The sequence below is a fragment of the Microtus ochrogaster genome, chromosome 18 (genome assembly GCF_000317375.1).
Source record: "Microtus ochrogaster isolate Prairie Vole_2 chromosome 18, MicOch1.0, whole genome shotgun sequence".
NCBI classification, from domain to species: domain Eukaryota; kingdom Metazoa; phylum Chordata; class Mammalia; order Rodentia; family Cricetidae; genus Microtus; species Microtus ochrogaster.
The window spans coordinates 60,856,408-60,884,391 of NC_022020.1; the positions used below are offsets into that span (position 1 = coordinate 60,856,408).

The 27,984-nt window shown below is 44.2% G+C and overlaps 1 protein-coding gene and 1 long non-coding RNA gene across 2 annotated transcripts in view; one reads left to right on the forward strand and one right to left on the reverse strand.

Annotated features, from left to right (window-relative positions):
• Positions 1–12,214, forward strand: part of Skor2 (SKI family transcriptional corepressor 2) — a 44,083-nt gene extending 31,869 nt beyond the window's left edge. The window contains exons 9-10 of the mRNA XM_005356279.2: positions 5,306–5,371; positions 11,588–12,214. Of these exons, the coding sequence (XP_005356336.1) occupies positions 5,306–5,368 (63 nt within the window). The 3' untranslated portion in view covers positions 5,369–5,371; positions 11,588–12,214. The remainder of the gene's footprint in view (positions 1–5,305; positions 5,372–11,587) is intronic.
• On the reverse strand, positions 550–27,984 carry LOC101982687. The gene is made up of 3 exons (XR_001229106.1): positions 27,920–27,984; positions 26,367–26,497; positions 550–744 (listed from the first exon to the last, which is right to left on the reverse strand). It is a non-coding gene; the product is annotated as an uncharacterized LOC101982687 (long non-coding RNA).

A 27,984-nucleotide genomic window follows, 5' to 3' on the forward strand; every position in this document is an offset into this window, starting at 1 on the left:
TGTACAGCCTTCAACACTTGAAACACCCAGCATAGTGTACAGCCTTCAACACTTGAAATGCCCGGCATAGTGTACAGCCTTCAACACTTGAAACAAACATTTTGTTGCACTGATCACCCCAGCCTAACCCCACACAATACAGCCATTCTTTTCCATTCTTTCTCAGAGTTTCCTGGGTTGGTTCTGCTATCCTCACATGCTCTCCACACCCCAGTAAAGGACGGCACAGTTGGGAATTACAGAGAGCTCGCTCGTGTGTTATTACTGCCTGCCTGCCACTAGCAGACACGCTATAAGGTCTACCAAGCTGGACCCAAGGCCCATACCCTGAGCGTCAGCTCTCCCAAAAATGAGCTGCTGGAAGACTGAACCTGACAGGATTGTATTATAATCCAAAGTCATGTGAGCTGCAGTATGAGCGGCCAGGAGAATAGCATGGCTCTTCTCAAAATAGTGGAACAAAATAAGCCTGGTGTCAGAGTTGCTTTTGGGCGGGAAGGACCTGTTTTTTGTTTTGTTTTGTATTTTTATCCTTCTGTTTACCTTTAGAAAGGAGACAGCAGATGCATTGTTTGAACAATTGTTTACCCAGTTCCTCATGCAGCCTTGCGTGTCTGCGAAGCGCCTGAGGATCTCTGAAGATGAGCAAGGAGTTGCCAAGTGGCGCAGTTTGGTTTGCTCTCACAGCACTGTAGTGGGATAGTCTCTTCATCAGTCAGTCGGTATGGCTATGCACTGTGCTCCCTGGTAACAGGCAAAGCAAACGACTTGCATCATTTCATATCCAAAGTCTACACAGCATAGAATCGCAGAATACGCCGTCTTTTCCTTTGATGAAGTAACAACCAAGCCTGTCTTTCAATCCCGGAGAATTTAAATATTTAAAACCATCATATTTGGTGATGGTTCCTGCAGATGCACAGCACATTTATTCTGTATTGTTACACAGTGCTCCTATTCAAAATACGTACACAGAAAGCATTTTGGGTATCATTGCCATAAAAAGAAAAGTCATGAATTTCTTTGGCTCCTACATTTTTAGGTCCTCCCCTGACTATAGTTTCTGCGTCTTTTTTCCCCCAGTTTGTTGAATACACACATGCAGTGGCTATACAGTCACATGATGAACCTCCTTCTGCATTTAGAAATGGATGTGCATATACCGCAATGCTGATGTTAAAGCGCGTGCAGAATTAGGTTACGTACCATTTGTAAATGGCCACAAGCTGGCTCTTAAAATGACACTTAAAATTTGAATTTTTCTATTACTTGTGTGCACAAAAGAAATAAAGATAGAATCTGGCATCCCTGATCTGAGCTTTCAAATCCTTAAAGTGTTTTCTTTACTAAACCAGATTTATTTCTACAAAACAAAGAAAGACATTCCTCTAGCTATGAACAAAATGCAAACGTTTTAAAATTTAGCAAATAAAAGGCAAAGGACTTCTCAAGGCACAGTAAATTACGATTCTGGGAAAAGTGTGTTCAGTTTTAAAAAGTCAAATCTGTCATCTATTTGGGTTGGAAAGAAACTGAAGATGTTTTACTCAGCGCATAACTTTCCATTGAAACTGACCTACATCTTGAAGTATGTAATAATTTATAGCGAGGACTTGGCTTGTTTCTTCACTGCTAATTTGACAATCATTCTTGAAGAAAGTGCGTCTGTATAAGCAATCACTGCAGGGTTGCCTAAGGCACACTCTTCCAACCCTAAGCTCTTCAGGGATGCTGTCAACTACTGGTCCATAGCTTCTGATCCAGGGCTAGGCCCAGACTCAGCACCTGAACTTGCCTGACAGCTACCGCGAAGCTCAGAGACATGACTGATGTGCTAGTCTTGAAGTGCCCTCTGCTGTTGTTCTAGGACGCTGCAGTGACACACAGCCAAGGAAACACAAGTTCCCCATTGAAAGATTTGAATTAAAATAATGTTCAAGCAATAAATTTAGTATTAATGTTTCATTTGTGGTGGACTTGTAAACTCAGTTTACCGCTTCCCTGTGAGAGGAACACAGTAGCTCTTCACAGAGGAGCGGTAAACCCTTCTCATTGGTGGGCACCAGTGAGGCGGGGGACACAGCTTCCCAGTGATAACTGTCTTTCCTCAGACAGCATTCAGTATTCTTTGGGATGCGAACTTGACAAAATTTCCCCAGACTCAAACCGGAAAGTTCTTTAAATTACATTGTCTATCTTCTTCCTAAAAGGCGAATAGAACTATTTCTGTCTTGTGTTTTTACAAAAAGATCTCCAGGGCTATCAAGCAGCTTTGCTTGCGTGACTAAGCATGTGTGGTAAGAAGGTCCCTGCAAGCTTTGGGCTTGATGAAAACTCTGAACTGCCATAGGAGCTTCTGCCAGATTCTATAGCAGTAGGCAGACTTTGATGCTAAGCATCTTTTTTCCACCAGTAATCAAGCGCCCTGTGCTTTGACAATGGCTCCATTGTCCTTCCATCCTGGGGCATTCTTCTCATGTTTCTAGCTTTGAGATATCGACTCATCTGAGTATCTGAGCTCAAACCAACTCTCCCACAACACAAACTTGAAATCTCTATTGGTGAGACCCCACTACTTTTGACCTATTAGGGTCAGCTGGGTAAGATATAAAGTATGTAACATTTTGAAGTTTTCTAAGCCTTGGTGATTTCCACAGTGGTAAAAATGGAAAGAAAGCTTTTGTAAGTTCTATAGTAGACTTCATAGGCGTGAATAGCTTAAGCATAGTCTCTAGAATATGAAACTCCCAAGTCAGGAGTATTTGCTGACATCTGTAAATGTAATATTATGTTTTACAGAATCTTAGAAGCCATCGACTGTACAAGGCACCATTGCCTAATGGCTCAAAAAGAAGAAAAGCTTCTCACTCTAATTCTAAGATACCACCAATTCCAGAGACATTAAAATGTGCAGGGGAAAGTGTGTCTTGGAACCAGTAAAATAGAGTAGCTCTTGGCAACAAGTGGGCCATTTGATCATCTTTACTTATCATTTATGATTCAGGGACTGGAATTTAAGGCATACAGCCGTTGGCCCAGATGCTTTTGCTGTTTGCTTTTGTTATTGCCTTGCCTTTCATTTTGTCCTTGTTCCACGGAAACACGACATTTGTATGAGGATGACACTCTGTGGCAATTTAAGTTCTAACCTGGAGCTTTAAGACTCTGGTGCAGTTATTTGAAACACCCCCCCCTTTATTTTTCTAGCTAGATAAAATGTGAGCAAGGGAGGGAATGAATGGAGGGACAGTGAGAGGGGAGATGTGTGACTTGGCTGCAAAAGCATCATCAGTCCTGTGGTTTTCTCCGGGTGAGGATGTGGTTTACTCACTTTGGTGAGTGGTCCAGGTGATGTGAATGTCTCTCCTATGGTGCCTGGGATGTAACAGACCCTCACAAAGTCCTGCAGCATCTAACCATTATTTTAAATGTCCTTCGTAAGCAGGAAAATAGAACGAGCGCGTCTCACTATTAACTCTCACGCTCGGAGGTTTGCATCAGATCTTGCTACCCTAAATAATAAAATCCCATTCAAGACTCTCCTGTCGTGCAGCTGACAAGAGAGGTCACCTGTGTTGGTCGATGCCAAAGCAGAATGGGAAATCCTCATCTGTCTCTGTGAATAGCAGATACAGCATAACCTCCTGTGAAAAGAGATGGTATAGGTCCCCACCTAACTGCCCTTGTCATAGCTCTCGAGATGATCCTAACCCGGCCCTAAAACATGAGATTAGGGCGCTGAGCATTTTCTGCTGTCGTGTGAATCGTTCATTTCAGTGCTGCTGCTTTCGCTTTGTCCAGTACGTGATGTGTCATCATGGTGAGGTGCTTGTTTTCATCTTCCTTTTGTCGATTAAAATCCTGCTTGATTCAAGTGACAAGCTTTATCTGCTTATCGTCTCAGCCACCGCGTCAGTGTAAGCTCGCAGGCTCTCTCCATTAATAAAGGCGCACGTGTGGACCAGTGAAGCAAGAAAGCAAATCAAATACCCAATAAAATTCTGGGATGGGGAGATGCGCACCACAGAATTATTAAAATATTCCAAAGCTAAGCACGGTGGTGCACACCTCTAATTCTGGCACTTGGCAGGCTGAGGCAGGAGGATCATGAGTTTGAATTCAGCCTGAGCTACAAAGGAAAGGAAGGAAGAAAGATGAGGGAGGAAGGGAGGAAAGGAAGAAGAGGGGGGATGTGGAGGGAGAGAAGGAGGGAAGTATTATCTAATTGAAGAAAAATGATTGTATTTTTCCCTCACTGACTTTACATAACAGTCATATTTTGGGTTACATTCTAAAAGACTGGAGAGATGGCTCAGCTGTTAAGATCACTGGCTGTTCTTCCAAAGGACCCAGGTTCAAGTCCCAGCACAACCCCGATCCTAATCCCAGGGGATCTGATCCACTTCTGGCTTCCACAGCACCGCATGCAGTTGTGCAGAGATATACCATGCAGACACAGCAACCATAAAGCAAAATAGAAATAAACAAAATATCGAAAAGGGCTGAATATTTATTCCCTCAAATGTAACATAGATGCAAATTTAGAGTCCTAAATTTAACCTCCTATTGATGCAAGCAGGTAACACAATGACAGAGAAGCTTGACCAGGGTTAGAATAAAACAATGGCAGAGCTGTCTGACCGGGTTAGCAGGAAAGCGAATGTAAATAATGCATGTGTCTCTCTCAGGCATTTGAATTTTCTAATGAAACGTCGCGTATCAAATGTGGTAGGCTTTCATTCACAATCCACCATTCGGACACACTTTCCAGGTCCACCCAGACAGAGTTCTCGGGTCGTGCCTCCCACTCAATGCCCTTGTTTCTAATTCCCTTCATCGGTAATTGAGAATTTACCCAAAGTAATAATTGATGCCTCGACTTCTTTGTGATCCACAATGACAGTTTTATAAAGAAAACACTAATTAAACTGCATGATCATCTTGAACAAGTTTGCAATCGCATTCATCTTCTGTGACCTTGGACCTATTTCAACATTGTAAGGCAGTTTTCAAATAACAATAATGCCATACTGCTAAACACAAAGACCTTAAAACCTTTTCAAAAAGAAAACGCCTCCTGGTAACCTCAGTGATTAGCTGTAGCAACAACCCGGTGTGTGATTGCCCGTTCTGTCCTTGCCACACTTTGCAGGCAGACTCCGAGCTGTACCTGGCAGCTTCACACAGCAGAGCAGGGAGGCTCTCAGCAGGGAAGATCCACGGGCATTCAAGTTGTTAGGGGCGATGATGGTTCTCCATGAAGTATGTGTCTCCAGCTTGATGGTCTTGTTGGTTTGTCTTACAGATCCCCTATGCAGCAAGTCTGATCAGGAAAGAGAAGCTTGGTGCCCATCTCAGCAAAAGCTAAAAGGTGAGCTTGCCAGAGGAGACGGTTCTTCCTAACCCTTCCTGCAGATGCTGGGGGTGTTCCTTAGTGAAGTGCTGGTAATGGCCCAAGGGACTGAGAAAGTTGTATCCTCTGTTTAAGCCAATGCATTTATTATCCCAGGATCGGACTTCCTAAAGTAATGGCTAAGTGCTTCTAAGAAATGACACAGTAAACTCCTAAATTTAAGAACTTCTCTCTCCAATCTTTAGAAGTGACGACCATTTTGTTCTGAAGTTTCTTTTTCTGTATGTCCCTCCGAAACATCAATAGTCATTCCTACAGTATCTCATTCTCTCTGCTGTTTCCAAGAGTCTCTCCTAGTCTGGCTTTCAGTGACTCACTGAACATGGTGACATGAAAAACTGAGGAGTCACACAAACCATGGAGATACTGTTCAGGGAATAGTAATCTGGCCTTTCCCTAAACCAAACCTTTTCTTTTCAATGAATCCAGTTTCACAGACACATTCCTGCCAACAATTTAAAAGAAAAACGTCTAAACGTTAAAAAACAAACAAACAAACAAACAAACCAGGCAATGGAATCTCTAATTATATTCAGGGAATACCTAAGAATTTCAAAAGCGGTCTTTTAGGTCTATTGAGGAAGACACGCATATTCATTAGAACTGCAAGACTACAAAACTAAAACATGACTAGATTAAGATGACCTAACAATTAGGTGTGCACATACACTTGTCCATCTATGCCTTCATGATGGTCTGACAGAGGTCAGAAGTCAATGCTGGCTGGTCTTCCTAGATTGCTCTCCATCTTACTTTTTGATACTGTGTCTTCACTGAAACCGGGAATTCACCACCTCAGCTAGACTAGCGGGCAGCAAGCTGGTGCCACGATCGATCCACCTGTCTTTGCCTATCCCCCAACCCCAGCGCTTGCGTTATGGAGATACGCCACCAGACCCAGCTTCTCTGTGGGTAGTGAAGACAACTCAGGTTCTGGTGCTTTTGCGGCAAGCACACTTTACCACTGAGCTATCTCCCAAGGCTCAAGGTAGCCTTCCCTCCTGCTCATGGACAAGAAGCACATTTTACCCATTCCCTCCAGATGACACTGAGAGGCCCCTACCCCTGAAACTTGTCTTCAGCTCACTAGAGTCTCTTTGTGGAGGTGGGGTCCTTACAAAACTGGTTCATTGTCCTTTCTGTCACCCGTGTTTCTCTTCTGCATATTGTGTACCCGCCATGTGCGGATGACCGTCTTTGCCACCATCTCTATCAGGGGTATATTTCAGTCTTTGCTTTGACAATGATAATCCCACATATCATCTCCTCTCAAACCCCGTGAAACACTCACGTGCTGCCTCTTCACTTTGTCCATGGGGAAATGAAGTGTAGAGAAAGGACATGAGACATCGTGTGTGTGTGTGTGTGTGTGTTGCAAAGCTAGGAAGAGGTGCCAACGCAGGCTGCCTTAGATACAGTGTTGGTCTGTTCTAGCCTGTACATCTTGTTCTAGCGGAGAAGAAAGTAAAAGGATTGGAAGTAACATTATTCTGCTTCTGTCTCCATAAAACTAAACTCAAATGAGCTTGTGAGTTTGGCTGTCAGCTGAAGTATTTGTACTAAGTCTGAGGATGATTGAATGATTGGATGATTTTTCTCATATTAAAGTAGAGCAGGTTGGTACTAGTAAAACGAATGGAAATTTTTATGGTGTTCAGATTCCATGACTCTTGAGTCAGAGAATATCAAGGTAATCAAGACAAGACTAACCCACATGAACTGTGGTGACTATTGGAAATGCCGAACTAATTCTCTTCCAGATCATCGAGAAAATACTAGCACGGGTGTTTAAAAAGAACCTGGTGTAACACACGTTCAGCAAAGCCTCCACATTATGAAGTCACATACAAATCAAAGCTGAGTCACTGTAGACAAGATAAATCTGCTTTTGGGTTTCGAGCCCTTGATGGCAGTCTTGCCTGGCTCGCAGCCTTTCTCCCCTTCCTGCCCCCCAGTGTGAGTTCATTTTGCGTATTTGTGAGCCTCACGTCAAAGACAATGTATTGAATGTTTGACTCAGTGTTTGTGAGACTCATCCATTAGAGGGCGGCTTGATTTATTTGTAGGAGCTGCAATGAGTTCTTTAATTCCTTCCACCTCCCATCTCATCCTCACAAATCCCTTCTCGCACCTACATAGTGAAGACGCATTGCCCTGAAGTCTCTGACAACGGCAGAGCATATGGCTAGGTGGAGAAAGAGATTGATTTACGGTTAGAAACTAATGCTTCCTCCATGCTGATTTTGTTTCCATCCTTGCAGACAACAGGGATTTCTCTAAGTAGACCCTGGTGCTTTCGGAAGATTAGCGGTTACTTAACTGCTTAGCCCACTCAGCCATGCAGAGAATCATGACCATGTTGTTAGAGGCAGTCTCTGACTTTCCACATGTGGAGCCTGCAAGGAGTTACCCCAAGAGAAATTACGAGATAAAAATCATTACAGCAAGGCAGAGAGACGGGTTCTGTCTTGCTGAGTGACCACAGGTTTCCAAATTAGGGCCTGATGCATTAACATCTTATGCAAGAGCGACCCTTAAGGTAGTGTTCATGCCACCCAGTGGATTCCAATGTGAATATTAAGGGGAGGAAGCTTTTCAAAACCACAGGCAATCCATTTAATCAGCCGAGCAAGTCCTGCCACATATCACTGCTCCACAAGTCCTCTTTGGCCCTCTGTTAGAACATAAGAAATGCCATGGTGTGTCCAATTAAAGTGTCTACCCAGGCCAGCACACCAACTGCCATCCACTGGAAGAGTCAAGCTACTGTTACTAACATCAGCCTCACAGTTAAGGCGCATGCGTGGAGCACTCTTAACTCGCCCTTGGTATATTCATTATCTGTGGATTTATTTAAAGTCTTTTTCAACCTAGGCACAGTCCCCTTTGGGGCAATGAATTCTATTTGTTTAGCAACCAGCTGTGTAAAGGGTAGTTTAGTTTATTTATCTCTAAACTAGCTACTAAAACAAGCCCCATTAGGTTAGACGTTGTTCTGCTTGGCTTGTCCGTTGTATTGTGAGTTCAGGAGAGCAGCAGGAAGGAGTGGAGAAACATGTCCAAGAGTTATGTGGGTACTCACCTAGACCCTTCTAAACATTTTTATTTTGTTTTATTGTGTGTATGTGTGTGTGTGTGTGTGCGCGCGCGCATGTGTATGTGCATGCATGTGTGTGTGTGTGTGTGTGTGCCATGTATGTGCAGGAGTTCACAGAGGTCAAAAGTGCCATAAACTGGAGTTAGAGATGGTTGTGAGGCCTCCTCATGAGTGCTGGGAGCTGAACCTGGTCCTCTGCAAGAGCAGTCTGTGCTTTTAAACACCGAGCCCTCTCTCCAACCCCTGGACCCATTTTCAAGTCTGGGGTCACTCCTGATGTTGTTCCTCCTGGGTAGTTATTGCTCTGAACAGCCTCTGCAAGACACCTCAGTGTCACCGGTCTACAATCTCTACCCCAAATAGAAAATGTTACAACATCAACACTGCTTTAATTTTGACTTCATGTTCATTTTCTTTTAATTACCTTCAAAATTTTACAAATGCTGTTCATGCCACCAGTAGAAACACCTGTGTCTTTACCAGGAAATAATGAGATTGTTTTACCTCAGTGGAAAGTGAGTCATAGAAAGGCTCATTTACAGTGGCATGCCATTTTCCAAGACAGTGTATCTATCTAGTGATAGATACGGCAGTACCTATCATTGCTTTAGCAGTAACTGTTCCACTGGGGACTAAGTGCTTTGTGTGTAAACCCCTTGTGGTATACAACCCTGAAGGTAGATGTTATAGGACAGGATGGCAGATCACATTCCAGCCCCCATTTTCATAGATTCAAACACCGAGACATAGGGAGTCACAGAGTTAGCAAATGATAACACCAGCATTCAGCCTTGGTCTGCTCACCACTTAGCCACTTTCCTGCCTTCCTTGGATCCTAGGGCTGATGAGGAGCAGACGGGATTCTAAATATGACATAGTAGCCTTTGTCGCCTGGAATAATTCCATCCAATGTCTTTGCCTTTGCTCTTACCTATACATTATAGAAGGCAAAGTCTCTTCCTTTTCTATAGCCCTGGGGATGGCTCTCGCATTCCAGACTTCTGCTGCTTTCTCTCTCTTCCCTGAAGGGTTGGTTTGTTTATTTTTAAGTTTTATACACTATCAGTTTATTTTGAAGTATGTGAGGGGTGCACAAGAGTACAGGTGCTCAGAGAGTCCAGAGGAAGAGATCAGGTCCCCTGGAGCTGGAGCCACAGGCATAGGTAACCAGCCCAGTGTGGCTGCTGCGAATCAAACCTGGGCCCTCCACCAGAGCATCGTATGCTCTTTGCCACTAAGCCATCTCTCCAGCCCCAGAAGCTACTTTTATTAAAGCCGGATCAGGACCATGTGTAACAGACCCTCAGATGATGGCCTGCTTATTTTTGCCTAATGTTTGAATTCTTTCTATCACTAACTGCTGCTTTGAACACTTTTGGAGAGTTTGAAAACGTGATTTCCTCCCCCATGTTAAGAATATCTACCTCTCTGCTAAATTACTAGTCTTTTCACTTCACTTGTGGGAAAACCAAAGCAAAAACCAGTCTTAAGAACAATGATGGAAAAAAAAAACATTGCAAAAGGCTCTCGAGGGGATATAGCTAAACACTCTACTCTACCTTCTATAAGTATGACCAGAGATGAAGATGGGGGATGGCTCTAGTCAGACCCTAGAGGACCTCTCCCAGAACAGACATCTTCTGTCAGTTGTCCCGAGTCACCCCACTGAGATGCAGGCAGCTGCTTCTGCCGTCTTTCATCTGAGAGCAGACACATAGGCCTGTCCTCTGCAGCGTGGCCCGAGACTCTGGACTTGATCTGTGCTTCTCTGATCTGCAACCTGGAGCTGCCGCCTGCTTCACATCTTCTCATCCGTTGTCAATGTGCCAATCTGATTTTGAATTGCAAAACCCTCAGGGACGCTTCTACAGCATCACTGACACCATAAGACAAAATAATAATAAATAACAAATAAAATAGCATGACTTAGAGTACCCAGCCAAAACCAGCAGGCGAGGGGGCGTGGACTGCATCTGTTCCTTCACGGCAGGCTGGCTTGATACTTGCCCAACAGCTGGAAACCGGAGTTTCCTGAAGCAAGTCAGATACCTTTACTGCAAAGAAGGCATAGTGAGACGGTGCACTCCGGTTTGCTTCACTGTCAGCAGAGATGCAGACTCTACTGTCACGCCCCACCTCATCCAGCAAGGGTGACGCGCGACACACCGGAGCGCTTCTCACTGCAGTTTATTCCAGGACTTTATTCACTTTCTCTCTCTCTCCCCCTCTCTCTCCGGGCAAACCTCTCCCAGCCCTTAAGTAGGCATGGGCTGCCAATCCCGGATTGCCAGGTGGGCACTGCCCATAGGCCCACGCATATGCAAGCAGCTGATGATCATTGTGTGATAATAGCATAAGTCAGGTCTTAGGCATAATTAGGAGCTGATTATCAGATGTGGCTTCATGCAGCTCGCTACAGACTCTAACACAGCAGACAAATATATACAAAGATACTAGCGCATTTACATTTTTTAAAAAAAATATTAAGGATCTGGGAAGATGGATTCCCTGGCAGAGTGCTTGCCACACAAGCATAAGCGTCTGCATTTAGGTCTCCATCAACCATGCAGCTGTGCATTTCGGGAACCCCAGCACTGGACGGGCAGAGACACGTACACCCCCAACGCTCACTGACCATCCAGCCTAGCCAAGTCAAGGGACTCCCAGTGAGAGACCTTGCCTCAAAAACTAGGGTGGAGGGTGATCTAGGAAGACATCCACATTGATCGCTGTCTCCAACACACACACTGATGGGCATGCATGTGCACCCGTGTGCACACACACACAACAACCTATACACATGCATATACCAGATGTCAACATTGACCTCTAGCTTAGACATACACACTGATGGACATTCATGTGCACCTGCATGCATACACACACATGCATATACATGCATATAACACACACTCACATTTATTTGAAACGTATTGAAACTGTAATAAAAAATTTTTCTAAGTGTTTTTATTATCTGATTGTATCATGCTTAGGTTGTCATGTGTTTATTTATTTATTTATTTATTTATTTATTTATTTATTTATTTATTTATTTATTTATTTATGTCTTATCCCAGGTGACAGACGCATTTACTCTCGTTCTCTTGTAAGATACAGCCTACCACTGAGCGCTTGGGACCTGCAGAAGAACTGCGAATTGAAAGGGCTTGGGAATCAAAATCAGGTTCAAGAGTCTCCAAGGACAAGTGGCCTCACAGCAGCACGGACAGCCATGTAAAATAGACTGTGGCCATCATTCATTAGTGGGGGGAGGGGGGAGCCAACCAGAGCCGTCGATGCTTGTCACATCTCCTGGTGGAACCAAAGTTTGAATGTTTGTGTTTTTGAAGCATAACTAAATCCAGAGTGTAGGAAGTACTGCTGGCCAACAGGCTGGGTGGGGGATCCAGATGGTTCCATGTGGTCTCTGCAGCGCCACACGATTGTCCTTTGCTTTCATGGAAGTGACTTGTAATGGAAAGAAAACAGAAAAGCAATCCCAAGAATGGAGACTTACGTTTAGACACACCTACTTTTCATAGCAAGCTGGGACAGACACACATGGCCCCGTCCTCTCTGGTACTTTGCCTGCTGTATGAAGATTGTATTCCTTGGGAAATAGTTTACAGTTTAATATTGAGTGTAATTAAGAATATAATCATGTTATCAAAAATGGTATTTAACTCTGTTGTAGTTTCTTTAACATTCATGTGGATAAAAAGTCTATAATAAAAAACTATGAAGTCATAGATGTGTTCATGTAGTTAAATGCACACTTGCTTGGGGGCAACTCACAGAAACTATGCTTTTTAGAGTTATTTTGGCATAAAATATTTGAATAAATTATTTTTGAAAACAGAATTCCTTCACAGATGATTATTAAAGGTTAGACTAGCTTTGGACCCTGTCAGATCTGGGAACTACTCCATGACTCTAGGGTCTTTCCAAATTCCTGTCAGGCGGTCTACCAGACTCGGTGACAGAGTTAGTGCCATGGCTTCCTCCTGGCTGGGATGGAAAATTCAAATCCGTATAATAGTTTTGTGAATAAAGAAAAAAGTTTTTAGATGTAATAAGCAGAAGAGCCAAAATCGTGCTCCTTTGCAGTGATGATTTCTAAGGTAGCTCTGGGCCCACCGTTGGATGACCCCGTAGATGACCTGTTGTTGCCAAAAACCATCCTAAATGAAGACACTCACCACTATTGGCAACCCTTGACAGACTTTAAAAGATACTTAAAAGGCATCTCCATGAGGCTGGAGAGACAACAGTTAAAAGCACTTGCTGCTCTTGCATAGGACCCAAGTTCAGTTCCCAGCACCCACATTCATCTGCTCACAATCACATGTAATTAAAGTTCTGGGGGTCTGGTGCTTATGCAGGCATCCTCACACCCATGTGACACACACACACACACAATAATAATAAAAAAGTGAATTTTAAAAATGCATATTTATGATATTTAATATTTTTACCCATCAGCTCTATTATCGTGAACTATCTAAGAAAGTGCCCCCAACTTCCTCCTGAGATAGATAAATGTTTTTATCTCCGCTGAAACATTTTGATAGCTTTCTTATGTCGTAGCAAACATCTGAAATACATGAACTTATAAAAAGAAATAAAAAGTTGGGGCTGGAGAAATGGCCCAGAGGCTATGAGCACTTGGTCTTCCTGCAGAGGATCTGGACTCGGTTCTCAGCACCCATGTTAGATGGCTCACAACACCGCAACTGCAGTTCCGGGAGACAGAGTGCCCTTTCCTGGCCTCTTTGGCCCCTGTATGCACATGGTGCACATATATTCAGGTACACACACGTACATATTTTTTAAGAAGATTTCTCAAAGGATTGGAAGAAGGCTCAGTGGGTAAAGCAATCACCTCAGAAGTAATGAGGAACTGAATTTGGAGCCCCAGAATCCACATAAAATCTCAACATGAGCCGGGCGGTGGTGGCGCACACCTTTAATCCCAGCACTCGGGAGGCAGAGGCAGGTGGATCTCTGGGAGTTCGAGGCCAGCCTGGTTTACAAGAGCTAGTTCCAGGACAGGCACCAAAGCTACAGAGAAACCCTGTCTCGAAAAACAAAACAAAACAAAACAAAAAAAATCTCAACGTGATGGCATGCATCTATAATCCCATCGCTCCTGAGATGAATGGGAGGCCAAAGCAGGAGAATCCTGGAGGCTCATGGGCTAGCTAGCCTGGTCTATACAGTATGGATACGACCCTACCTCAAACAAAGTAGAAGGTAGGGACCAGTCCTGGAGACTTCCCTCTAACCTCCACGCATGCACTTTGGCGTGCACATGACTGCGCTCACACGTGTGAATGAACATACGCCAGAGATGGATGGGGGAGAGACAGAGAGACTGAAAACAGAAGAATCACAGACCATACTTGGCCGTATTGGCTTCAGTCCATTGTCTGCTGACTTTATTGCCTTTGGTCTGATAGAAAGGCATCGCACTATGGTGGAAGTGTATAGAGGCACCATATAGAAGCCAAGAGACAAAAGCAAGGAGGCCCAGGATCCCAATATTCCACTCAAGGGCACACCCCTAATAATCTCACTTCCTCCCGTGAGTCTCTACCTTCTAAGGTTCAACCCCAGGCAGCAACGCCACAGGTGAGTGCCTGGAGATGAAACCGAAAGAAGCCTACTCCGTTGTACCTATTTTCGTGGCTCATGAAGAAAGAGGACACATGGGAAACAATATGTAAATAGTCCCTGCAGCCACCTCATGAAAATGCTGCCCTGAAGATTGCTCCCTGTAGGGATGGACCAGGACACGGGAGACACCTGTCCGAGAAACTGTCTAAAACGCCCTTCTTTGACTTCCGATGAAGCCTCAAATGCCCCAGTGGTTGTTGCACAAATACCAGCAAATGGTTATAAAGTAAAATGGAAATTTGAATTGGGTAACTTGATAACTAGACTCAAGTTACAACCCTAGCAGAGCTCTGAACTGACTTGAAGAGCACACTCAGTGCAAAGTGTTGAGAGCAGTGAGAGCCCAGATCCTCAATTTCTTGTAAGCAACTTGTTTTCCCCTGATCTGAGTGCCTACAGCTGCTCTGAGCACGAGACCTTCAGGAGTTCCTGATGGCAGGAGAGTGGTTTCTGGTGGGTTTGGCTGGGACATGGCTATCTCTATATAATCTGCCCCTGAACACAATAAAGGGGGCATTCTTGGGGAATTCAAGGATGACCCGTGTCGCTGTCTCTCTGTCTGTGTGTGTTTGTGTATTTTAACCTCCAGCCCTCTTGCCCGAAGCTTGCGAACTGGGTGCCAGTGCACAGAGCGCAGACACAGGGGCGTAGAGCACGGTACAGAGACCAGTGGCCTCTGTACCTAGGGACAAGATGCTACCCTGGTAGCATTCTTCTAAATCCCAGGCTCCAGAGCCGTTCCACCGCACGCCTCTCCCTGAGTGCTACAGCCTTCCTGCCCCAGAGCCCACACCTTAAGGTATTTTCATCTAACTCTCTTTTCCCTTTAAGCACTAGAACTCAACAGTCCTCCGTGCAAGTGTAAAGCATCTCACCGGAACTCAGAAGCATCCGTAGAGAAACATCCAACTAACACTGTATGTGCCTGGGCTAGCTGAGAAACCTGTAGAAACCGACAGGGCCTCCGTCTATAGGGCCGCGGGAGGGCTATAAGTAAAGCCACTCTTTGAAAGGACAAATAAAAATTCTTGGCTCTCCAAAATGACACCAGGGCAATGTGACGCTCTTCTCTCTCACTGTTGCATCATCAAAATCCAAAGTCGGCCCAAATGCTGGCTAATGAATAAGACGGGTGGTACACGGAGTGTTCTCAATTTTAATGTCCAATTAAATGATAAGATCAAAAAAAAGAGGCTGAAACAAAGCAAAGCTTTCAGCCCACAACTCATACTGCACTTCCTGTTAGACACGTTAGCTTGCTGCTTCCAGTCCTCAGAATGCTTCAGTTTGCTGAAGGCAAGGAGAAAGGGGGGCGTCCCGTCCCAATCCAATTTCCTTAGGTTGAGCAGTAAGCTTGGGCAATAGAGGGAGAACTCTACCCTAGCTGCAAGGGACATGATCAGCCGGAGAAGAGCTCTGTTGTTTAAGAATTAAAGACAGCCTTGATCGACAGTGGGGAGTGTTAGTGATGTTTACTTTGTCCACTTGACAGAGTCTAGAATCACCTGGGACATTACCAATAGGGATTGTCTAGATCAAGTCGGGCCGTAGGCATGTCTGTGAGGATGGTCTTGATTCTGTTCTTTGAAATGGGACGCCCCAGCCCACTGTGGACAGCACCATTCCCTGGGTTTGAGTCCTGGACTGCGTAAAGGAGGAAATGATGAGCTGAGTGTAGGCACACGTGCGTCCATTCTCTCTGTCCTGACTGTGTGTGTGATGTGGCTAGCCACTTCAGGTCCTTCCTGGACTCTCCCACAGGAAACTCCAGCCTGGGACTGTAAGCTAAATAAATCCTTTCTTCCTTAAGTGGATTTTTGTCACGGCATTTACCACAGCAACAGAAATGAGGACAGAGAAAAGGAATTCTGTCTGATGGAGGAAGGTCATTGGTTAATTAAATAAAGAAGCTGCTTGCCCTGATAGGTTAAAACATAGGTGCGAGGAGTAAACAGAACAGAATGCTGAGAGGAAGAGGAAGTAAGCTCAGAGACTCGACAGCTCTCCTCTCGGGGGCAGACGCCTCAGAGAGACACGATGCTCCACTCTTGCGGGCAGAGGCGAGAGCTCTGCTCTCTGAGGCACACACGATGAAGCTCCGACCCAGGATGGACGTAGGCTAGAATCTCCCTGGTAAGCGCACCTTGGGGTGCTACACACATGATTGGAAATAGGCTAGTCCAGGTGCGAGAGTTAGCCTAGAAGAGGCTAGATAGAAATGGGCCAAGCAGTGATTAAATGAATACAGTGTCCGTGTAATTATTTCAGGGCATAAGCTAGACAGGCAGCCGGGGTGCTGGGGACGCAGCCCCGCCACTCCTATTACTACATCTGTCATGTGGGACAGATATGTGACCATGTCCTTTAGGGGGTCGTCCAACTGACCCCAAGGTCCAATGACAGTTCCTTTGTCTCTCTTGACTGTATGTCCCAGGTCTGACCACTGCATCGTGTTTTCCATACCCACCCAAACCTCCTTCCATCATACCCACTTTTGTGGGGGGATTGTTGCTGTGGTTTGAGTTTGAAAAGTTCCCTTTGTGTTTGAACCCTTAGTGACATTATTTGGGAAGGTAGAGCCTCGCTGGAGGAATCGCATCACGGGGTGAGCGGGAGCAGGCTCTAAGGTTTTATAGCCTGGCTTCACTTCCCATTCTTGCTCTGCTTTCTGGCTAGGCGACCTCACATTCCCTCTGCTACCCCTACCCTCCACAATGGACTCAATCCCTGGAACTGTAAATCAAAACAAACCTTCTCTAAGCTGCTTTTCATCAGGGTATTCTAACACAGCAACAGAAAAGGAAGTGATTGTGTGTGTGTGTGTGTGTGTGTGTGTGTGTGTGTGTGTGTGCGTGCGTGTGTGATTAGTCGTTAAGAACACTGGATGGGTTTCCAGAGTATCCAGGTTTGATTCCCAGCACAGACACAGTGGCTCATGACAGTAACTGCGGTTTTAGAGGATCTACTGCCCTCTTCTGGCCTGTGTGGGCACTGCACTTATGCTGCACAGACACAAATACAGGCCAAACATCCATTGAAAACAACAGAGAACAGAGCAGGTCCTGAAAGCGACCTGCTAGGTCAGAAACTGAGATGGAAGGGAACACTCTGCATCGTCTTCACAAGTTCACAGCGACACAAACGGAGATGCAAGCAGGTGCATAGCCAGTTCCAACAAGGCCAGAGCTCCATAGCACAGGCAAGTTCAAAAGCAGCTGACGGTCAATCAGCACTCACAATGGCACTGTTCACGAGGCTTTTGTGGGCAGGTTCCAGCCTTTGGATGAAAAGAACACAGAGGAAAAAAACAGGATATCAAGAAACAAGCCTCATATGGTAACTAGTTCTCCTGAACAGGAGGGTAGCAGGAGGAGTTTGGTAAATCAGGCCACAGCCCTGGGAATCCTAGACTTGAGCCAGCAACTGCCAGGCATGCCTGGGAGGGAGGGGCTGAGGCTCTCTGTCTATAGCGTGGTCTGAGCTGATTTGCAGTCTTCAGGAGACCATCAAAGTAGACTGGCTTTCACTTGAGAAGGATGCTTGGGAAACAACTTTCTACAGGCGCCACCTTTTCCTACTCTGGGACAGAGATGCAATTTAGAAACAGTAGTCTCAGGCTCTGCTCTCCGCAGTGAGTCATCATCATGAAACCCCTTGACTCCACACGACAGCCAGAGCGTCCCTGAAAGCAAGGCCTGCAGTTCTCAAATGATAAAAGCCGCTGCTCTCGTCCAGCTTTTACATCATCTCCTAAGGACAGTGGCTTCCTGGGTGGTTGTTAATGATGGTTTTCTTTATTATATTTTAGACCATTTAGAAAAGTTTATTGATTTATACTTCTTTGTAATTAGTTGTAGTGATTTAAATAGCTTTTACAGCCCTCTAGAGAATGGCTTTTTCAAAGGCTCAATGTTTTCCCCAAATTGTGTACTTTAAAACACGGTTAAATACTGCTCAAATTCAGCGCTATTACTGGTGAAACTGCTACTTTAAATGTCCTTGTTTTCTCGTCTCTCTGCTTAAAGAGATCATCCAGTTACTTAAGGCAGCCAATCACAGTAGCAGCAACGAGCATCAGCTGAGTTTTCCCAGTAAGCTAAACCTTGTGATGAATCTCTTGGTCTATTAACTCATATGATCCTCTCAATAACTCCACGAAGTGGGGCCTATCGAATTGAACCTCAGGGTTAAGATATTAAATTACTAAGTAGCAAAGCAAGGATTTGAACCTGGAGCCAGGGACACTTGGAAATCTTTGAATTTTACCATTCAATACCGCTGCTCACTGATAAGTGAGCCACGCCGACCCCCATCTGCACCGTGTGTACCAAAATTCGTGAGGATGAGTCTTCTGTGCCTATTTTCCCCTAATTGAAGCATTCCCTCCGGAGGGGAGGCTTCTTAAAACTCAGGAAGCAAATGAAGTTTGCAAGGCTCAGGAAGGAAACAGATACAGGTGAGATGGCCCTGAAACTAGATCCACAAGGTCCTTCCCCACGGTTGCAAAAGCAGGGACAATCCAGGGGAGAGGAGACTGTGCAGCCAGTCGACTGCAAATCGGGCAGGGAGCTCCAGAGATGCAGCTTTTGTGAGTCCTCGCCCATGCTTGGGTGGTGTGGTGGTTTGAAAGAAAATGACTCCCAAAGGGAGTGACACTGTTAAGAGGTGTGACATTGTTGGAGTGGGTGTGGTCTTGGTGGAGGAAGTGTGTTATTGTAGAAGCAGGCTTTGAAGTCTTAGCTATGCTCAAGATAGCAAGTGTCTCAGTTCACTTCCTGTTGTAGCCAGCACCATGTCTGCCTGCACACTACCCTACTCCCCACAGTGATGATAATGAACTGAACCTCTGAAACTGTAAGCCACATGTCAATTAAATGTTTTCTCTTATAAGAGTTGCCATGGTCATGGTGTCTCTTCACAGCAGTAGAAACCTTAGCTAAAACAGGCGGACTTTCCATGCAGCTGCCTGTCTTTGAGTCACCCATGTCCCTCTATACAACCCCTAACCGAAGCGCCCCTAAGTAACTCTGGCCAACTGACTGGCTCACCTAATTAGACTAGGACTAAATAATTTCTTTGGTCTGCCATCAATGCCCTGCCTGTGTGAATAGATGTTTGGGGTAGTGGGGAAAATCACATAACAGTTACCTTATTTGTAAGGATCCTGACAGAGTCCTTTTAACAACCTATCCGTCCCTAACTCACTCAAAGCTCCAATAACACTCTCATGATTCCTTTGCCTATGGTGTCATGCTCCTGGACGGATAAATACTCCAGAAAGACACTGCTCAGAATGGACCACCAAAGAATTAATAACATCAGGGGCTGGAGAGATGGCTCAGTGGTTAAGAGCATTGCCTGCTCTTTCAAAGGTTCTGAGTTCAATTCCCAGCAACCACATGGTGGCTCACAACCGCCTGTAATGAGGTCTGGTGCCCTCTTCTGGCCTGCAGGCATACACACAGACAGAATATTGTATACATAATAAATAAATATTTTTTTTAAAAAAAACTCAGAGACAGATATTGGGGTTCAACCTGAAGACCAGAAAAGCAAAGCAGCCAGTCATGAGCTCTTACCTATACCTCAGTCCAAAAACGGTGATCCTGACTCCAGGAAACCTCAGACTGAGACTGTGATTGAGAGCTGTCTAGTTCTGGGATTAAGGGTGTGTACCACTACCGCCTGGTGTCTATGGCAACTAGTGTGGCTATTGGGATTAAAGGTGTGTGTCACCATGGCTACGAGATTAAAGATGTGTGCCATTGCTGCCTGGTCTGTAAGACTGGCCAGTGCAGTTGTTTTACTTTCTGATCCTCACGCAAACTTTATTTATTAAAATGCAAATGAAGCCGGGCGGTGGTGGCGTATGCCTTTAATCCCAGCACTCGGGAGGCAGAGGAAGGCGGATCTCTGTGAGTTCGAGACCAGCCTGGTCTACAAGAGCTAGTTCCAGGACAGGCTCCAAAACCACAGAGAAACCCTGTCTCGAAAATAACCAAAAAAAAAAAAATGCAAATGAAATGCCACTACAGAAATCAGTGTGGCATGTCCTCAGGGAAGATGGGAATCAACCTACTTCAGGATCCAGCTGCACCACTGGTGGACATGTTCCCGAAGCATGCGCCATCCTACCACAGAGATGTGCAGCGAACATGCTTCCCACGGGGCCATCTCTGTCAGAAATTCTTTACAGACCATACCAACTGCCTACTCTGATTTAGACCAAGTTTGTGCAATTGTGGCATTACTGTCATCTAAGATATGCCCCCTGACTGCTAAGTCTAGTTGTCATTTAAAATATTTTTAATTTATCCTTTGATAACTTCATCCATGCATATATTTTGATAATCTTCATCCCCATCCCTCGCCCCTCTTGTGCTCTCCTATTAACTTGTCATTTTGTATAACTTTTTCTCCCTCCCCTTCCTCCTCCTCTTTAAATCAATGTGTTCCTGGAATACATCTCAAATAGTTTTCTCAAGGAGAATATGGGAGGACCTATCTTCATGATAAGCTTCCTAAAAGACGTGGCCTTATCATATTTATTGTTACATTACTATTATTGCAAAAAATGCCAAAAGAAATATTTCAAAGTGATTTGCACAATTAAAAGATTTTCAGCCTGGCGGTGGTGGCGCACGCCTTTAATCCCAGCACTCGGGAGGCAGAGGCAGGCGGATCTCTGTGAGTTCGAGACCAGCCTGGTCTACAAGAGCTAGTTCCAGGACAGGCTCCAAAGCCACAGAGAAACCCTGTCTCGAAAAACCAAAAAAAAAAAAAGTAAAAGATTTTCAAAACATATTTGTTCCTTATAAAATGCTAGATTTTCCTTTGTACTTAAATTTTTAATGCAAAACTTTTTTCCTTGTTTTGCTCTTTGTTTTTTTTTTTAATTGTCATTTTAAAATTGGTAGATATTGGCCTGGAGGGATGGCTTAGCCGTTAAAGGCTGGGCTCACAACCAAAAATATAAAATTGGTAGATATTGGTAGATAGTAGATATTCTGATTGGATATAAAATTTTAGATTCTAATTTGTTTTCTTTCAAAATAATGAAAGAAGTATACTCTTATCTCGGCAGTAGTTAGTTTCTCCTTCTATTTTTGGAATCTCTATCGTTTGAGGAGTTTACACATGCTTACAGCAGGCACCTGTAGATGAGTGCTTCTCCCCCCTTCATCGGGGAGGCTTCTTTCTGCAGGTAGCTGGTGATGAAAGCAGAGACACACAATGTACAGGCTGAAGTGCTCAGCTCTACATGAGAAAGTCATGTCACCCACACAGGCAGGCAGGCATGCACGCATGCACACATGCATGCAAACACACACGCAGCTCGGGGATCTAAGAGCCAGCATCTGCAGCAAAGCAGTATTTGTAGGGCACGACGGCCCTTCCTTGCGTGAGCTCACAACACTGTGCCTGTTTGCACACGGCCCACTCAAGAGCAAGCCATGCAAGCACAGAGCAGGAAGGGGTCTGTGAAGTCCCACCCCTGTGTGCTTCATGCACCACCTCTAACTGAACGACAGTTACATGTATTTAAAGCCTTCAGATGACCCTGATGTCCAGCCAGGACCTAACCTGCCCTTTTGTTCCATGTCCCACTCACCTTAGCACTGAATCTCCGCAGCTTCATAACTTCATGCTAGTAGCCCATAACTCGTTTGTCTCAGTAGGCAGCCTCTCCCTCTCCAGCAAAAGAAACACACCTGATTATTTGTGCTTACCCTGCTGCACCTCTCCCAGCCCCCTGCATGATGTAACGTATTTCTTTAAAGTTCAATAAATTCCTTTAAATGATTTTCAGATTTATTTACTTTGTATGTGTGAGAATTTTGCCTCCATGGACGTCTGTGCATATGTGTGCCTGGTACCCCGAAGGTCAGAAGAGGTCATTGGATACCCTAACCCTGGAACTGGAGTTACAGATGGTTTTGAATCACCACGTGGGTGCTGGGAACCAAACCTGGATCCTTTGCAACAATTACAAGTGCTCTTAGCCTCTGAACCATCTGTCCGGCCCCTAAGGTTCAATAAATTCTTAATGAATGAAATAGATGAACACATAAATGAATGGATGAACGAATAAGTTATAAACATTTAAGTAGGTTTTTTTTTTCAATTCTGATTTTATTTACTCAAGTAGTACTTTTTGACCTAAAATTAGTCAGCTCAACGTAGTTACTCGGGATTAGTACCAGAGGTACGGTGACTCATTTTAATTTTTTAAAGAAACTTTCCATTTTAAGGTCCTATTTCCAGAAACACTCTATAGCACACAAATTTTCAGCTTGCAAAGGGTTTCATTTGCGTCTTATAGTAAAAATAGCTTGTACGTGTCCACAAACGTGAATGGAGCTCACTTGTGGCATTTTTCTATTTTGGTCCAATGCTGACCCAAATAGAAGCCATTTGGGTGAATTCTGCTGCCATAAGCCCATTTAAACCTAGGGTAGTTATTGTGAATAACAGGATTAAAAGCAAACATACTTCAGTCACCATTGATTCCCACTGAAGACATAGATAAGAAAATAAATATATCTATATATGACCAGGACAAAAATGCTTAAAAAATAATCCATTTTTGTCAGACTTCACACTGATTCTAAATTTTTAATAAATAACACATAATATGTCTCTCCATTTGGGCTATTTTTAATGACTGCAGGAATAAAGATGCTGAGATGCAAAACCAGAAAAAGAAAGGGCCAGGTCAAAAAGTTTATGGAAAACTTCTTCTAAGATCTAACTGAGGGAGAAAAAAATATAATAACCTCATTGTTTTCATTGCCAGGGGAAGGTTTTAGGTGGTGTAAATATAATGACTGTTTTCTTCAGTCAGTGGTTTAATTTTTCTCCTGTGATTTGTCACAGACAGGACTGTGGGAATACAAAAATGTGGGGAGTTCTATGGGACAGACGACCCAAACTCTCCCCATAAAGAACTTGTTTTCATTGTTTGATTTCCTAAGAAGTACTTGGTTAGGGTACTCTAGGAAGAATTAACTGAGAGAGGGGAGGACCTTTACAAACACACGAGCTCGTTTGGAGAGCAACCTCACAGGAATCCTCAAGAGGCCATGGGAGCTCAAACCAGGACTTCAGTTGATGAGAAGGTGGAGCAGTTAGAACACCCCAGACTCTGCCCTGTATGAGAAGAAATAGATTGACTCACGTTTCTGGGGGCCAGAGAGCCCAAGATTAAAGAGCTAGCAATTGGTGAGGAAATTTTTGCTGTGTCATCCCATGGTAGACAAGCAAAGAGACATGAATTTACTCTTTTACAATGACTGGCTTTTGAAATAACAGCATTAACCTAGTCCCAAGCAGAGTCCTCGGGACTCAGTTGCTTCTCAATGGCCCTGTACCCACCTGAAAGGAAAGGATATATTCTACAAAGACACACATAGCCTTCCCGCTGACTCGCAGATGACTGAAACAGTGAAGTCCAAAGAACTAAAATAAGGTAGCGAAAGAAGCCCTGGTGCTAGCCTAGAGAGGAACTTGCCAGACAAAAAGAGATTTCACGCCACTCTGAAGAGTTTATCAGGCCAGCTTGCAGCATGGACCAGAGAGACATAACCCATGATGGGTCAGCGATGGGTGGGGCCACATCTTGAGCAGGACTGCTTAGCTATGCACAGTTGCTCCTCTTCTGAATGTAATCCCACCAACTAAGTTTCCTGGCTCTCTACTCTGGTGTTCGTAATTGGCCCACTGAGGACCATTAGCCAGGCCTGACTTGTTGCAGCTGCCAGGGTCTGGTCTTTTACCCTAAAAACTTGGGTTAGAGTGCTGGCGTCTCAACTGCTTTTCCACTGCAATGACAGAGCACTATGACTACGGCGACTGGTGGCACACAACACTTAACGGAGGCCGAGTTTCAGAGGACGAGTCCCTGACTCTCACAGCAGGGAGCATGGCCGCACAGCTTCAGACTTGGTACTGAAGCAGTAACTGAGAGTGCACTCTGATCCATACGCCTAAGCCTGAGTGAGAGAGGTGACTGTGAATGGCATCAGCTTTTAAAACCTCCAAGGCCACCTCCTCTTAATCCTTCCCAAACAGTTCCACCAACTGAGGACCAAGTCTCCAAATATGGCTCTGATGGCCATTCTGTCACACCACCACAGAGGGACACCCCAGGCTTTCTCTCTTGGGCCACCAACCAGCTCCTGAATCACGATACAGAGACTTATTAGTTATGAATGCTTGGCCCTAGCTTATGCTCATTTCTAGTTAGCACCATTTTCCCCCTGTAGCTTAAATTAACCTGTTCTCTTCATCTATGTTTTGCCTAAGGGCTTTTTTACCCTTCTTTCTGTATGTCCTACTCTGTGTCCAGTGGTTGGTGGCTGCTCGGCTGACCCCGGGTGTGTCCCTCTTTTTCTCCCTCATTCTCTTCTTCTTCCTCTTCCTCTTCCTCTTCCTCTTCCTCTTCCTCTTCCTCTTCTTCCTCTTCTTCCTCTTCTTCCTCTTCTTCCTCTTCTTCCTCTTCTTCCTCTTCTTCTTCTCATTCTTCTCATTCTTCTCAAACCTAGATTTCTCCTCCTACTTATTCTCTCTGCCTGCCAGGCCTGTTTATCCCTCTTCTGCCTAGCTATCAGATGTTGAGCTTTTTATTAGAGCAATCAGGTGTCTTAGGCAGGCAAGGTGAAACAGCAACACATCCTTTCATGATCAAACAAATGCCGCACAAACAAATAAATGTACCACATCTTTACATCCTTAACAGAGGCGGCAGAAATGAATATAATACACCTTTACACAGTTAAAGTAATAATCTGCAGCATAAACAAATGTAACACATCTTTACATCCCTAACAGAGGCGGCAGAGATGATTGTAACACACCTTTACACAAAGTAATAAACCTCAGCATAAACAAATGTACCCCAACTTTATCCAGTTAAAAGAACATCCCACCACAGATGGGCCTGTGCTCGGCAGACAAGAGAGCTCTCTGTCCAAACATGAGGACCGGCATTCTCACCCTAGTACCCATGTAAAAGCTGGGCGTGCCTGCAACCTCAGTGCTGGAGGCAGAGACAAATGGATCTGGGAGCTCGCTGGCCGGCCAGCCTAGCTGAGCTTCAGGCTGAGCAAGAGTCTGCATCAAGGGAATAAGTCAAAGAATGATAGAAAGACATTCAGCCTCCTCCTCTGGGTTTAGCACCATAAGCATGGGCATCTGTACCTGAAAACTCATGTATACACACAACAAATACATATCACACACCACATATACATATCACACACCACATATACATATCATACACACATATATATATCACACCACATATGCATGTCACACATATACATATCACACACATATACATATCACACATATACATATTACACACATATACATATCACACATATACATATCACACACCACATATACATATCACACACACATATACATATCACACACACCACATATGCATATCACACACACATATACATATCACACACACCACATATGCATATCTCTCTCTCACACACACACACACAATGCTGATTAAATTTCAGCATACATTTGGAGAGAACATTCAAACCATAGTGTTTATTAACGTAAAAGTTAACAGGATCTACTGCTGGGTTGTATGCAGGATGTAAAAGTTAAAGAGAGACCCAGGAACGGTCCTAGAATTTTCCTCTCAGCTCTGGAATTCACTCATACATACATATTTTTCAAAGATTCATTTACTTTTATTTTGTGTGTATGGGTAGTTTTGCCTGTATGTATATTGGTGCAATGCATATTGCAGTTCCAGAATCGGCCAGAAGAGGGTGCTGGATCCTTTGGTACTGGAGTTACAGACACTAACGGTCTTGGGTGTGATCAGAACCAATGTGTGTCCTCTGCAGAAATAGTTAAATGTTCTTAACCACTGAGTAGCTCTCCAGCCTATTCCATACACACTCTTGTTTCCTCTTAAAGGAAGAAACTAACTGATTATTGAAGGCCCTAATTCCTTGATTCTTGTTAAGAAGCAAATAAAATCACTGACTCCAAATAAGTTATATAGCATATATAGAATATATTATATAAAGTTATTACAGTAAGATGTCATATGATAACAAACTGTTATCATACTGTTGTCTCTCAGCTCAGAGAAAAAAACCCAAACAAAGAAAACGCCCTGAAGAAAATGAAAAGTCATCACTGTCTGACCTTGTAAAGACGGTTTCACCTCCAGCAGGGATGTCTGATAGGGTGGTGAGCCTGAGTCCATAAAACCTCTCAAACTCAAATGTCCTTCCGAAGTTCAGCACCAGACCACAACCGGTTTAAAACTCTCAGCCCTCAAGGATAAAACACAAAAGCAAAAACATTCTTTTAGTTTCTTTTCTGCTGTTGTTTGAGAGACTTTTAGTTATTTGTTGTTCGTTTGTTTTGTTATTTTTGAGACAGGGTTTCTCAGTGTGGCCCTGGTTGTCCTAGAACTACTCTGTAGACCAGGCTGGCCTCGAACTCAGAGACCTGCCTGCCTCTGCCCAAGTGCTGAGATTAAAGACTTGCACCAACAAAATTTATAAAGCTCATTGGAGAGCTTTATAAATTGTAACAACTTGCACTGGGCATGGTAGCATAAGCCTTTGAAGCCAGCACTAAGAAGGCAGAAGCAGGTAGATTTCTGTGGGTTCTAGACCAGCATGGTCTACACAGAGAATGCCAGCGCAGCTACAGGTAGACAGTGAGGCCCTGTCCCTAAATAAGTAAATAAACTGAAATATCTATTTTATACATATGTGTGTGTGATACAATTTCTAGGATTTTGAATTTCTTTGAAAATAAAGCAACAATTGTCTTTGTTGATTGTTTCTTGAGACATGGTTTCTCTGTGTAGCTCTGGCTGCCCTGACCTCACTGTATACAAGATCCCTCTGCTTCTGCCTCCCAAGCGCTGGGATTAAAGGTGTGTGCCACCACCGCCCAGTGCAACAGTTCTCTTACAGGATATAATCTGCTGTTAGCAATTTAGGCTACAAACCTGGAATTTTGAGAAATAATAAATCAAATAACATGGCAGCAGAACGTGTATACTACCTTCCAAGTTGCTTTTGCTAGATTTTTAAAACGGAAAGGGCCTGGGAGATGGCCATCACCTAATTTTAGAACGGAAAGTGGCAGAAGCCCAGAGAAATTAACCTGGTTTTTATGGCAGTCGGAGAATCAGTTCATGTGGCAATTGGAAAGCACTGCCCTGGGCAGCTCTAATCCAGCTTTCCAAGCCATCCACCCATGGTCCGTCACTTTCTGTTTCAGTTAATTTTCTGTTGATACAACAAAACCCTGTACATACTCGTCAAGAAGGACTGGCTCATATCCATGAACAGTTAGGGATGTTAATATATCCAAGTCTTTCCATATGGCCGTGGGTGAAAGAGCTTCCTTTCCCCTTCTGTATTATTTATATTCTGGCTAGAGTTTGATCAAGTTTGAACGCTTCAGTCTCCAGTTTTTCGAGGGTAAAATCTGAAAACTAACTTTTCACACAGTTCTTGGGAACATCTAGGGCAGCCGGGCTCAAGAGAAGCACAACACAAGACTCACGCGTGGCTCACAACCACAGCAAACAAAAAAAGCAAAAGTAGGCAGAAAAATTGCTAGAAAAAAAATTTACTTTAAATATATTCCTATTACTTCAATATATAAAGAACACTTTTAAACTGCATGTTACTCTACATCTGTTTTCTCAGGCCCTGTCTGTGAAGAATGATTACCGTCTCAAGTGTTCCAGACTCCTGTGGCTCACCTCAGGATGCGGTACTCCATCGCGGACTCAGCA